Source organism: Macadamia integrifolia, chromosome 4 (assembly GCF_013358625.1).
Source record: "Macadamia integrifolia cultivar HAES 741 chromosome 4, SCU_Mint_v3, whole genome shotgun sequence".
Taxonomy (NCBI): Eukaryota; Viridiplantae; Streptophyta; class Magnoliopsida; order Proteales; family Proteaceae; genus Macadamia; species Macadamia integrifolia.
In genome coordinates, this window is record NC_056560.1 from 22,476,676 (window position 1) to 22,491,034 (window position 14,359).

Sequence of the window (14,359 nt, forward strand, 5' to 3'; positions counted from 1 at the left end):
TGATTAAGAGTAACAGTACTAATATCATATCATATGAAGTATAGTTGGGGTTCAGGCTGGACAATTGGTAGGTAGATGTCAGCCCAACCTAGCTCTAAAATCCTTCGGGGTAGGGCTTAACTAGAAATGGAGGGGAGCTATTTTGCACAATTTGGTAAGGACATAGTTTCCTTTTATCCACGGAGAATGAGAATCCCTTGACCATGAATCATTACATTAAACTGATAGACATCATTATGAAGGGAGGAATAGTTTCGACTTCGTTTAATAAGGGATAGCATAAATAACAATGACACTAGATGTGTGTACTTTTCTTCATTTATGGTGGATGATAACTTTCTCCAATTTCTTTTTTGGGTCTTTCTTATCTAATTATCCAATGGGATAAGAATTTAACTCACTACCTCTTGGGAGCCTGTGCTCTACCCGTACAGCACCAAACAACGGTGCATGCAATCTGGGAGTTGTCTTAAAAACTTTCTCCATTTGATAGTTTTGGGTATTTTCAGTTTGGAAAAAACTGAACACACCACCAGTGTACCATAAGCAAGCGCCTAATGTGTCTCTCTCTCTCTCTCCTTTCCTGGGTGATTTTCTATTGCGCATTCTCACTGGTGTTGTCCACAAACTTATCCCTCTCCTTTTCAGTTTAGTCTCTATTGCCCCCTATGTATTGTGTGGTTATTAATCAATAAAATAACTTTCCTAATCTTTCGTGATTCTCTGCTTCTTGGGTGAGCATGGGAGTGCCTGTAACCCATTGAAGGCCGTAGGAAGATACCAAATAGAGCCTTAGCATTGCTCGATTCTTCCGAAATAATGCCCATGTGGCTTCCACGTGGCTTCTAGCTGAAACACGAACTCGTCCCGCCAGATTCAGGTATTGGTGGTCAGTACAGGGAAACTGTAAGACTAGTGTCGTGGGAAGAGAGAGAGACATTGTCCATGTGTTAATCACCAAAGATGAAATGAAGATCCTCTACTGTCTATGAAGAAATCTGTGTAAGGGTTTTCTTCTTTCAAAGATTGAAATCTTCCCGTGCTCAGCGAAGTTCATTCTGGACTTTTTCATTCATGGGTGGGTATGGACTTGAATTGCGTCGTTGGAGCTATACGCCATTGTCGGAGAATTCTAGCTTTTGGTCATGGGAAGGCATTCCATTCCCACTTAATAAAATTTGGTTTCTTAAAGGAAGTTTTTATTGTAAATAATTTGATTGCCATGTACACGGATTTCAGATTTCTGGAGGATGCACAGCAGTTGTTTGACGAAGCGCCTAAAAGAAATGTGGTAACATGGACCACAATGATCTCTGCATTTACTTACGCTGGACGTCCTCTTGAAGCATTGAGGTACTTCAACTGGATGTCAGAGTCTGGATCAGAAATGCTCAATAGTTTTACGTTTTCTACAGCTCTGAAAGCATGTGCCCTCTTGGGGAGTCTCGAATTGGGTAAATCGATCCACGGAAATATTCCTAAAGTGACATTGGATTCTGATACCGTTTTGATGAATACCCTTCTTGACATGTATGTTAAATGTGGGCGTTTGTGTGATGCTCAGAAGGTTTTTGATGGGGCTTTGTCTCCAAATTCAAATTCATGGAACACAATCATTGCAGGGTATTCGAAGGAAGGTAGGATGGTGGAGGCATTGAATCTATTTCAACAAATGCCTGAACCTAATGTTGTCTCATGGAACACCATTATTGCAGGCTTAACACTTAAAGAGAGTGTACAGGCATTGGAATTTACATCTACAATGCACAGAAAAGGCATTAGGTTTGATCAGTTTACATTCCCTTGTGTTCTGAAAGTATGTGGAAGTCTGCATCTATTAACAGTGGGGCAACAGATCCACTGCTATGTGGTCAAATCTGGGTTTGATTCTGATTGTTATACCGGCTCTGCTCTAGTTGATATGTATGCAAAATGTACTAGGGTGGATGAAGCAACAAAGTTTTTTGATCAATACTCTCGACATGAAGCATCTGTTCATGATAAGTTGGCACTTTGGAATTCTATGCTTTCTGGTTATGTTCTTAATGAACACCGTGATGTGGCCCTTGATCTGATTTCAAAAATGCATGGCTCTGGTGCATTTCTTGATTCATACACTTATAGCAGTGTTCTGAAGATCTGTATTGACTTGCTAAATTTAAGTCTTGGGCTTCAAGTCCATGGTTTAATTGTTACAAGTGGGTATGAATTAGACTGTGTTGTTGGAAGTGTTCTTATAGATTTTTATGCAAAACTTGGAGACACCATGCATGCGTTATTATTGTTTCAGATGCTTCCAAAGAAGGATATAATTGCATGGTCTGGTTTGATTGCAGGATGTGTTAAAGAAGGATCACACTTTTTAGCGTTTTCTCTATTCAAAGATATGTTTTTTTCAGATATTGAAGTGGATCAGTTTGTTATATCAAGTGTCCTTAAAGCTTGTTCAGATCTAGCAGGATTTGAAAGTGGTAAACAAGTTCACACATACTCTATTAAGAGTGGATATGAAATGGAGGGGGTGATTGTCACCTCTCTCATCGATATGTACTCAAAATGTGGTGAAATTGAAGCTAGCTTAAAGTTGTTTAGTGGTGTCAGCAACAGAGACACAGCGTGTTGGACAGGGATCATAGTTGGCTGTGGCCAAAATGGTAAACCAGAGGAGGCAATACAATTCTTCCAAGATATGCTGAAATCAGGGGCAAAGCCAAATGAGATCACATTTCTAGGAGTTCTTTCAGCATGTAGGCATGTTGGTTTGGTGGGGGAAGCATGGAACTTTTTCAGGTCTATGGGAGTGGAGCATGGGCTGGAACCATGTCTAGAGCATTACAGTTGTATGGTTGATCTTCTTGGTCGGGCTGGATGTTTTGATGAGGCAGAGAAGTTGGTACTCTCAATGCCATATGAGCCAGACCACAACATATGGCTCTCCTTGCTTGGTGCCTGTGGGATTCACAGGAATGTTGAACTTGGTAAGCGCATTGGTAGACATCTTCTTGCAGTCTCGCCAGAAGATCCATCTGTGTATGTGACATTGTCGAATATTTATTGTTGTCTGGGACTCTGGGAAGAATCAAGCAAATTGAGATATGCCATGAAAAATCTGGGGACAAAGGAAGCAGGGAAAAGCTGGATTGAGGTCAGAAGTTGAGAAATGCTGCTGGGAGAGCAGGTACGGCTGAAGCATCTCTGAAACTTAGAGTGGGATCTTATTTTCTTCTGTTATCTCTAGGAATTTAGATGGAACTGTACTATGTAGCACTTGCTTGACCTTGTTTAAAACATTGAACTAGTTGGAATTCATGGCTCTATTGATGTATGGTTGAGTTGTAATCAGGATTATTTTGCGGGGGTAATCATCTGAATTGGTTATTGAATATCTAGAAGTATTTGGAACTCACAGCTCTTGTTTTTCGTTCTTTTGGTAGTACACAGCTTCTTCTGATGGTTGGGAAGGATAACAGACCAACCCTTAGTGGAGGGATTCCCAAGAGAAGCAAACTACAGTTTATAGGGATGCTTGCACACTTTTTCCCTTCTATGCTCAGTCTACAGATCAACAAAGTTCTATTTTATACAACCACCTCGAGGTTGAGGATTGGATCCATTGGAAAGGAAAAAGAAAGAGGATATTGAAGGTAATCTCTCTCTCTCTCTCTCTCTCTCTCTCTCTCTCTCACACACACACACACACACTCACCTAACCAGGCGAAAGTTGTCAATTAGTTCTTGTTAAAGCCAAATTTGATTGTTTTTCTAGCCATTTGTTGCATTGTTTCTGTTGGTAAAACATGAAGAATTCATTCCTTCTTGAACCATGGTGGTTGGGTGCATTCATATCGTATATCCTGCCCTTCTTTGGTCAGGTGATCTGTGATTATAACAAATTGACACCACATGATTCGGACAAAACATAATCCTTTTTGAGCTCTTCAGGTATTTCTGGTATGTATTATCTTTTTTTTTTTTTTTTTTTTTTTTTTTTTGGGTGGAGGGATTCACCAAAACTTCCGTGCAGTTTTTTCCTCCTCTTTTCAGGGAAAGGATCTGAAGCCTATTTCACTCCACTCATTTTCTGGGTGCCGTAGCACTTGACCGTTGTCCAAGCCGATCAAGGGAAGTGTTTTCATGTTGGGGGGATGAGTGACTTGTTATCTTGCAGAGAAGTGTGTTATACACGATTTCCACTTGTATTTTTGCCTGATGGCTGATGGACACTTCAATTTGAGAGGGCTTTAGGAAGAAAGTGAATTCATTGCTTCCATTTCTTTTTGCGAAAGCCGAAAGGGTTTGTGTTTGGTTGACGTGACAGAATTCTCACAATTAGGGAATGCCCGGGGCAGGACTATCTACAGGCTGCAAATCATCTGTGAAAAGGTGAATGAAGGTGGCATGTTCACTGGTTTCTTTGATCTTGTGATGCTGATCGTGTTCTGAAAGTTAGAGAGCTGCTTGCAAGATGCTGATCGTTTGAAGAAGTTTAGCTTTCCAGCAGCAGGCTCTAGGACATTTTTTGATTGGTTAGTCCTCCTGATGGTGTAATCTGTTATTCTTTTCAGGTTACATGTGGCATACAAGATTAATCTAGAGAAAATTTTGATTGCAATTACTAATTCACCGTTGTATCTCTTTTTCTTCCAGAAGAATATATTTATAATGGGAAGATGGAGCTAATAGGGAAGACTTTGATTGCAAATTACTGAATGTAGTGAGAAGGTTGACTTTATACATAATTGTAGAATCTCAAAACCCTTTTTTTTTTTTTCTTTTTGTGGAAGACATGTCATTTGCATGTTGTTCATGCCATTTGATAATCTTGGTTCTAGTTTCTGTATTGTTTTAATGCTCATTTAAAGTAGTGGTTGGCAGTACGATTGCGTTATTTTAATGTGAAAGTAGAGCCTCTTCATTCAATCTCCACAAGGGGTGCTAATCAATTTGGTGCGAGATTTGAGCTACTTGGATTTAAGAAACCAACAAAGCCCATCCTTGGATAGATTGAGCTAGTTGTTGAAGCTTTGTGAGATCAAACTCAATTCAAAACCTAAATCCCATATGAAGCTCTTAGGTTTCAAGTCATTATCTAGAGAAAGGTTTTTCCTTGGTGCACCAAATATCGGCCACGTGGCAGTTTCATGTGGCACCAGAATTTTGTAGATCTCTTCATGTCAGTAGCTTTTGGTCTGATAAGTTTCAGCTCAATAAGACTTCCTCATAAAATGTTACTTAGTGTAAGCTGAATGTAGCAAGCTGGCTGTTATACACTAATCTCATTATACCGACTACACATAATTTAGCTGTTGAAAAAAATACAAGTACAACACAATGACTATTTAATCCTTTTGGTTTACACCAAGAGGATTAAACATACATTAGGTATCAATCCTTCATTTCGTCTTTGAAGATATCAAAACCGAGACGTTTTCAACAAAAACTAAGACCATGGAGATGTGAACTAAAACTTGAAAAATGAGTCATCAAGGGATGGGAGTTGAGGGGAACAGCCCAGAGTGAACCCAATCCAAATCAAAATCCCCTGTGAACAATGGTTTTATCTCAGTTTTGCGTGACATGCATCTATCAAAGCCAGTGGTACATTTCTTTTGCAAGGAATGGTAAGATAAATTATGGCACTTCCAGTAGTTAATAGTGAGGAATGAAAGGAATCAAAAATTTTCGTTCCCATACAAACCCATACGAGCAAATATGACATTTTTTTTTTTTATAAATTACAATTTATTAGAAAGAAAAAGGAAAGGCTACATGAATGTATTGTACAACAGAAGAAACCTGGACTTCAGGCGAAAGAAGTAAACAGAGACTAGCTATAATGAGGAAGGACCCATTTACAAGAACTGTTTATCACCTCCAGCCTTAGCTAGGCCATTGCCACTCTATTGGCTAAGTTCAACCTCCATCTGAAGGAAATATTCATGCCCAAAAGAAGGGACCTGGACCGTCTCATGAGATACAGAAATCCCAAAGACCTACCTTTGAACCCGTACTGACTGAGAGTCAAAGCTGCAACACCCTTTACTATCAATTCTGTCCCAAGTCCTTGATTACCTTCTTCAATTTCACTGTAATTACAGTATTCAATTTTGCTTCAATGTAATCACTCCCAACTATCTATGAGACCCGAGAATGCCAAAATAAAGTCACCAAGGTAGTCTCTAAGAAGTCCAGCAGTACCTTCAAGTCCAAGATTATATATGGATGCATGACATTAGGTGGGGAAGGAGACCAATTCTCTATCTGGGCTTTCCACTACTCTCTATTCTTTCTGGTTTCCCCTGTTCATCAATAGTTTCACCACAATTCACTGGTCCATTTTTTCCACTCTCATATGGTAATACAACTACTGGTGCTGCAGGTACAGTATCCCAACGTTCCTTTAAGAAGCTCATGAACTTCATAACCATTTCTCTCCTGAACTCCAGCTCCCGTGTAAAAAGATCAAGTAGGAAAAAAGCAAGGATGTATCTGAATGGCACAACGAGGAGAACAGTCGCAGAACATAATAGGACAAGAGCAACCTCAGTAGTTATCTGCAAGCAAGTTGGCATTAGAGAATACTATCACTTGACTAGGAAAAGAAGCCAAAGGAGTATCCTAGGGCTTTATAAACGTTCTTTCCCACTTTATGTGCAAATAATTCATTTAAAAAGGAAAAAAAGATGTAGAACTAATGAAGTTTCATATCTAGCAGGCATTATAGTGCAAATTGTCTTGGCCCCTCAGGAGGTGTCAATAGCCAGTGTAACCCACTTATGTATTCCATTTCCAAGTGTGAATATTCCAAAAGATTCCACAAGAAATGAGGGAAATAATGTAATTAATCAAAGAAACCCCAGATTTACATAAGATCAAAGGAAAATCCATTTTGTTAAAATTCCTAACTGGCACATCTTCTTGAATATTTCTCAACTATAAGATCTCGGAAGTAGCACTACTTTACAGTCGGCTTTGAGGGGAAATGCTACATATTTTAGGACTAATCTTCTATGTCACAGCCTAATTTAGACATGAACCACTTCAACTCTCCATACACTGTCAGTTCCAGTTTTGTGGCTGTTCTTGAGCCTAAGTTTCAATCCACATATCTTTCCAAAGCATTATCCCTAAAGCTGGAGATTCATGTACCATCAACTCCAAAAAAAAGAATATTTCCATGCAATTAGAGGTGGGAGACCACCATCACATGATTCACATCCCAAACCAACTAGAAGCCTCTAAAGAAAGATCAGCCCTAGAGCTAGAGCAATGCAGAACACCCCTCACAAAGTATAGCAGGAAAGGGTTAGACAAGTGCTATGCCTCAGACCTTTTTTCTAGATTTAAAGAATCCCCTAAGAGAGCTGTTTCCCATAATAGAAAAAAGGGTAATAATAAATGCTGCCCCTGAGCCATGATCCACTTTCTCCACATCCTCAAAAGGTTGATCTCTCTCATCACTAAGACGAGGACTTCAATTTTATCATTTGTTATGTCAAATCCACCTTATGTACCACCCCTTTCTCTTGGTAAATCTCATCTCTCTTAAACATTCATTAGCATCAAATGTAGGATGGCAACAGGGGCCGGCAAGGTATTACCAGTACCATAGCCATTCTTCTTAAATAACCCTCCCCGCCAAACATGCAGGAGATCCCTAAATTTACAAGGTAACCAAACACATGTGAGGCGGAATGATGGGTACCCTGGATTTTTTTAAACACCATACCTGATTCCTACCCGATAAAATCATACCATACACGAACCATTAGGACAGGAGCAAGGGGGGTAATTTCTTTAACCGGCCACATTGCCATCCCCAATCACATGGTATTCTAAATACTTTTCATCATGATATGGATAGGAAAGGGGAAAGACAAAGAAACCACTTAATTAAATGCATTTAGTATACACGTGTGCATTACCCTCTGTTTTCCTTACCATTGACCTGCATTGGCTTAAAGAATATATCATACCATATCTAAGACAAATAGGTAATAGAAAAAACGTAATCCTTTTGTAATCTAAGCATAAAGTCTCATAGGGATTCTTTCACCTTTGTGAATGAACTTTGAATGGTCTTCAAATATATTTTAAATATATAAAATATTGACATGACCATTTTCTAAATTTCAAGGGGTTGTTGTGTACAGCACTCATGCATATGCATCCTTCAGCAGAAGAATGCATACATGCTCTACCATGGTTTAAGACATAACAGTTTCACCCTCATAATAGAGAAACGCCATCCTAAAGAATGGGGATTAGTTCAAGAATTCATAATAACTGTAATTATTTAAACAGCTATGAATAAGCTCATCCAGAAGGCAGTCCAGTCCTAAAAAGTGGAGATTAATTAACAGTTGATAGTCTCACATTATTACATGTATTAAACCAACTTTTGTCTGAGGTAAATAAATGCATGCATTGAAGACTAAACAATTGTATAGACACTAAACCCAGTAGCTATTCATTCAGGTTGATTTCAAGGTTTTCCTTGCCATCATCAAGTAGAAAGCAATAATTCATTCATTAAGAAAGCATACCTGAGGTTGACCTGATAAAACAATTGTGCGGATTTTCAGAAGTGTAACATTCAGATTCTGGAGATATATTTCCAAGTCACGCATTGCTTCTCTTAAAGCTATGATCTTTTGAATTGTGTTAGAAGGTGGCTGATCACGTATCGTAACTTTCCCAAAAGATCTTCCCAGGCGACCTTGCTCTTTAAGCCCTTTCAGTAATAACATGCCAGCTGCTACAGCCATCAATGTAGTAGGGAATATATATGGTAACAAGTTTCTGACCAAGCAGACAATCATAATCAAAGTTAAGAGTCTTCATTTTTTTTTTTTGGGGGGTGGGGGTGGGGAGAGAGAGAAAGGGGGTTTAATTAGTACGGAAAATATGCATTAAAAGTAAGGGTGTCAACCAGTATGGTACCGCAGAACAAGAGTTGATACCAAAATCATATCGTACCAAGAAAATTCCTATATTTCAATACCGATACCATACCGACTCGGTACGGTTTTTATTCAGTATGAATATGGTAACTTATTTGGTACAAATACGGTTTCTATTCGATACTTTTGCCGTTTTTTGCCTTTTACATATATGTAGTCGGTAATTTGTTAAGTAATTGGTACGGTTTTGGTATTTCAGTACGGTTCAGTACATACCAAACTGTTTTGTCTTGAATACCGATACCATACCGAGAAAAATACCATTTTGTCATACCAAAACGATACTGAATCTCCTTCAGTACGGTGATGGTATGGTACGAAATTGACACCCTTAATTTAAAGATCCATTGAATTAACTAAAAGAAAAGTTACCTGCCATAACAATGAAAATATCTTCTTACCCCACCCATATGTACGAAATTGACACCCTTTATTTTTTTTTTTTGAATTATCAAAAGATCTTAATAATGAATTCTCATTGGTTGCTTCATTTTTCTACCATTTCCCCTTATAATAGATTATTAACAGCCTATGATTTAGGACCTCACCCATGTGTCTCCTCCACTTTCCAACCCACTTTGATTAAGTAAAGTATTATGGGAGTATAAAAATTCAACTTAAACTCTCCAGCAAATGAATCTTATCAAGTTTGAGAGATGATGCCCCCTAAGCCCCTTTCCCTCTCAAAACCCCTAAGAGCAGGAAAGCTTCCAATTGGCCGCAGCGCCTCTCTCGCTCCCTTCTCCTTCTCTCATCCTCTCCTTCGCTCCCTCCCCTATTCCCTCTCTTCTTCCTCGTCCTCTCCTTCCTTTCTTAGCTTCTTCATCCCTTGCTGGAGTTCCATCTCGGTTGGAGTCGCGTCTTGGCTGCCAGCCCCGTAGGTCACCATCCTGGCTAGATCTCTATGCTCGTTTGGATTCCTGCTTGGCCAGAAGCCTCATCGCCTCCGATCCCATTTGCTTGCTCTCGTGCCAGCCGCCGTCATACTCCACCCAGCTTGTTCTACCGCCACTTGGTCACAAGCCAGCCCGCATTGTCTGCAATCGTTTGCCACCAACCCTGCTTGGCCAGCCACCCAATCTGCCTGGCTCACTTGGCTACAGCCGATTAGCTGCCAGCTGCATGGCAAGCAGCCATTTGGCTGCCAGCTATGCTTCGCCGGCAGCTGCTTCACCATTGCCCTCTGCAAGGCTGGTACACCTTAGTCATGGCTGTCACCTCCGCTAGGCCAACTGCAAGCTTGGCGGTGGCCCTTCGCAAGGCCAGCGGCCCTCCAAACCGGCAGTCCTCTTGCCAGCAGTGCTCCCTTAGCAGTTGGAAAGAGGAAGAGAAGAGATAGTATGTTAGGGTTCCACAAACCGTAATAGGATTTGACTTGGTTGCCCTTTGCTTGTGATGGCCCTTCTTGCTTTGTTCATAAGCCCATGTGGGCTTTTGTGATGTAATGGACATGTTTGCGACATGTCTTTGAGTTTTCAAGCTAATGCTCTTGGATGTAGTCCTTTATGTGCTTTGGTTACCATTATTGGGTTTGTAATCTCCCCTTGGGGCTGCATTATCCTTCCCCCTTCTTTTGATGCATTCACCATTCACCCACAAAAAAATAAAAAAAATCTCGGGTTTTAGCGCCAAAACTAGGTTCTTTTTCTAGGCTATTGTTAGAAATTTGGGCCAAAATTTTTTGGCTGAAACCACCAAAACTACCAAAACTTTGGCCGAGATGTCTGAGTTCTTGAACCATGGTCTTGACTACCTGAGGGCTGCCTATGAGACGTTGGATATGTTTCTGGAGCAAATCTAGGGATTGATCTTGCTCACTAAATCCACTTTTGATTTATTGGTTGCCATGTATTGAAGAGCTGGTGATCTGAAAAATTGGACTCGGTGATCGGGGATACGAAGCTGGCTGGAAATTTTTTTTTTCTCTAAAAGGTCATTTGAATTAAAGAAAAAAAAAACAAGAAAACTGGGAAAGCAAGCCAGATACACCAACACAAAATAGATAAATCCTCTAAGCAGAGCAGTAGTTGAGTCTCTTGGGTCTCTCCTCCCTTCTCTGCAAAGACTCCTTGTGGACTGTTTCTCCCTCTCGGGGATGCCTCTTGGGTTTGGCGTAAAATCCTTTAGGCTAGACCTCTAGCCATGGAGGCCATCCACTGTAAGATCGTTAATGGTCCCTCCACCTCCCTTTGGCTTGACAACTGGCACCCCAATGGTGCTCTTTTCTTGAAAGTGGGGTTATCTACTCGTCTGGTCTTGCCAAAGACACCTTCGCCTCCTCCATCATCTCCAATGGTGTATGGTCTCCTCCCACCTCCCCCACCACCTTTCATCCATTTGGTCCTCCCTCTCCCACCCTCTCTAATAGGGAAGACAAAGTCACCTGGTCTCCTTCCTCCTCTAGAAATCTCTCCTCCTCCTTGGCTTGGCACCTTGTGATAACCCATGGCACCACCTGTCCTTGGCATATAATTATATGGTTCAAATCCCACATCCTATGCCATAGCTTCATTGTTTGCAGAGCCCTCTCCAATTGTCTTCCCACCCAATCCTTATTCATTTCCACATCCCTGTCTCCCCTACTTGCTACCTTTGCTATAATGGTTCTAAAGATATTAACCATCTCTTCTTTCAATGCCCCTTTTCCTTCTCCATCTGGAGAAGATTCCTTGTTTGTTGTTGGCCTTCTAGGAGATACCCCCTTCCCCTCTCGAGCGAATGAATTTGGATTGATGTGACCTTTGCTGGGAAGTCCATCTGTGACACTACCGAGAAACTTGCATTCGAGGCTGCTATTAACCATTTTTGGATGGAGCGCAACTTCCGTAGATGGACCTCCAACTCTCGGTCTTTTGACAAGATTTGTTTGGAATGCCATCTACTTCAAGGTCTCCTCCAAAGTCTCCCTCATCCCTGCCCTTCCTGTTGTAAGCTCCCCAAGGAACTTGGAGTTACCTTCTTTTATTTTGCTTCCCCCCTCCCCAGCCCCTCCTGGGTTGTAGCATCTTTTCTGGTTTTAGCTTTTCCCCTTCAGGGTTGTATATCCTCCCCATCCCCTTTCTTTTCTACCTTGGTAATAAATTTCTTATTCACGCAAAAAAAAAAAAAAAGAAAAGAAAGAGGCAAATTCTCCCCACCTGCGGTGAGGCCATTAGCAAAAAAAAAAATAAATAAATCAATTCCTTGAGATACTAAATCTCGGGAACATATGCATCTCTATTCCAGAAGAGAACTCGAAACAATTCACTTTCGCGATGAGGCAATACGGTCAGACTTCCAACCAGCCAGCGTCCCATCATTCCTTTCCATCAGCTGGATATGCTTAGTGCTAGAATGGCATTTTATAATGCATCACATAGCCCCTTCATGTACTACATTTGTATTCTGCCATTCCATCAGTAGCAGAACACAGTCTGGTTGCCTATGGCATGCCGAAGACTTCACCAACCTATCTTTTCAAAACGTAATAGGGTGCAGCCTGGTCTCCAAGGTCGATTCAATCTGAGTACATTCGAGAATACCTCTGGTGCAATGGAATTAGTAAAAACTGCTGCATTCAACCAGTGAATTATGAAGCACGGCCCAAAGTAATTCGCTCGATAAATCGCAGCCTGTGGTTGGCTGTGGTCATGTGCTCATGATAGGTATTAAAAACTGCACTCAGCATCTCAGAAAATGAAATATAAAGCATGAGAGCCCCAAGGAATTCCCTCAACAAAGGAATTCTCTCCCTCTCTGATATATTTTCTTATCCTCACTTTGTTCTCACATCACTCTTTATATTTGCTTATTCATTTTCAAGCTCCTGTTCTAACATCTAAAGTTATTCAGTATCTTTTCATTTGTTACTCATCATTCATCCTCCCATGCAATTCTACGGATTCTCTGCTACTAACAGGTATTTAGGGATAACAAAAGAAGGTAACAGGTTAGAGATATGAGACGATATGATGAAGAGAGCTGTGCATTGGGATATTTTATCATCTTGAAATGGTGATGGAAGTGTTGCAACTTGCAAACAAGGGTTAAAACCCCAATTAGTCTCGTAAGAGAGCACCCAATGGATAATCTCACTGGAGTAATTAACCAAACCAATTTTCAAAACGTGTCACAAAACTAATTTCCAAACATGCATCCTCAAAACTATTTACCAAAAGATGCACAACGGTTGTATTTTTTTTTTGGTCAATAATAAATTCATTACCAAGAGAGGGAATGTACAACCCCTAGGGGCAAAAAGACAAAAAAGAGAGGGGGGGAAGAATTATACAAGCCCAAAGGGGGGGTGGGGGATGGGGAGAATGATACAAGCCCATGGAAAGGGGCTAGAGGGAGGGGAGAAGCCCCAAGCTGCTACAATCAACCGGTTCCTAGGGGAGTCGTGAGGGTGCGGGAAGGGGAGCGAGCGAGCGAGCAAGCCTTGGAGCTGACATCGAAGAAGATGGCATTCCAAATCATGTCAAAGGACCTAGAATTGGAGGTCCATCTTCTCAGATTTCGCTCCAACCAAAGGTGGCTAATTGTGGCACTGAAAGCGAGCTTACCCACAGTATCACAGATGAAGGAGCCCCCAAAGGTCATGTTGACCCAAATCCATTCCCGACTAAGAGGGAGAGTTCGTCTCTTACCAAGCCAGCATTTAGAAAGGACATTCTTCCAGACAAAGGAGGAGGAAGGGGCAGTCAATGAACAGGTGGTCGGTGTCTCGATCTCGTTCCAACAAAGGCTGCAGGAAAAAGGAACATTTATGTGACGGGAGAGGAGGAAGGCTTGGGTTGGGAGGCAATTGGATAGGGCCCTTCGGGAGGAGAAGCTCTGATAGGGAATATGACCCTCGAACCAAACAGGTTTGTGCCAAGGTGAGGGGGGGGGAGATGGGGCGGATTAAATTCCAAGCTGAGGAAAAGGAGAACGAAACTGAAGGGTCGGGGGCCTAGATGAGACGATAGGGGAGAGGAGAGGAAGAGAGGCCCAAGTGGAGGAATGAGAAGGGGGTGAGTGGAGGACTCTAGAAGCCATTCAAAATGATGGATGAGACAGGGGATAGCCTATCCAATCCAAAGGAATAGATGGACCTGGAGTCTACAAAGGGGAAGAGAACACCGGAGGGGTGCCAGTTATCAAGCCTAAGGCAAGTGGATCGCCTGTCCACGACAATGGAGCGGATAACACACAAGTCAGAGGGACGGAGGGAGAGGTTATGCCGCAAAACCCAAGAGGCATTAGGTTGAGGGGAAGCAGCCCAGAGGGAATAAGAATGGAGGAGGTAGGACTTAGGAGTAGACCCAAGAAACCCATATGCTATTATGCTTGGACACAAGCTTCCGGATAAGCATGAGGATCCCAGCAAAGTTAACATCTCAGATCCTGCGAAAGCCCAATCCCCCCCCCCCACC

General features: G+C 41.5%; 2 protein-coding genes across 9 annotated transcripts in view; one reads left to right on the plus strand and one right to left on the minus strand.

Annotated features, from left to right (window-relative positions):
- Window positions 1–521: 521 nt before the first annotated feature.
- LOC122075599 (pentatricopeptide repeat-containing protein At4g08210) lies at window positions 522–4,894 on the plus strand. Of its 7 annotated transcripts, none has more exons than XM_042640677.1 (5): window positions 522–3,178; window positions 3,435–3,644; window positions 3,873–3,951; window positions 4,025–4,544; window positions 4,648–4,894. In XM_042640677.1, the coding sequence occupies exon 1, from the start codon at window positions 1,085–1,087 to the stop codon at window positions 3,155–3,157; it is 2,073 nt and encodes a 690-aa protein (XP_042496611.1). In that variant the 5' UTR covers window positions 522–1,084; the 3' UTR covers window positions 3,158–3,178; window positions 3,435–3,644; window positions 3,873–3,951; window positions 4,025–4,544; window positions 4,648–4,894. The 7 variants fall into 7 exon arrangements, with proteins under 7 accessions (XP_042496611.1, XP_042496609.1, XP_042496608.1 ...); XM_042640675.1 differs by having other exon boundaries at window positions 4,025–4,526; XM_042640674.1 differs by having other exon boundaries at window positions 4,025–4,894.
- Window positions 4,895–5,607: 713 nt separating this feature from the next.
- The window catches only part of LOC122076755, a 52,939-nt gene continuing 44,187 nt past the window's right edge, over window positions 5,608–14,359 (minus strand). For both annotated transcript variants that reach the window (XM_042642266.1, XM_042642267.1), the window contains exons 10-11: window positions 8,547–8,802; window positions 5,608–6,554 (exon numbers count right to left, since the gene is read on the minus strand). In XM_042642266.1, the coding sequence (XP_042498200.1) occupies window positions 6,258–6,554; window positions 8,547–8,802 (553 nt within the window). In that variant the 3' untranslated portion in view covers window positions 5,608–6,257. The remainder of the gene's footprint in view (window positions 6,555–8,546; window positions 8,803–14,359) is intronic.

Excerpts from the sequence above, each read along its gene's own strand:
- LOC122075599 (XM_042640674.1), top strand. The coding sequence starts at position 1,085 with ATGGACTTGAATTGCGTCGTTGGAGCTATACGCCATTGTCGGAGAATT.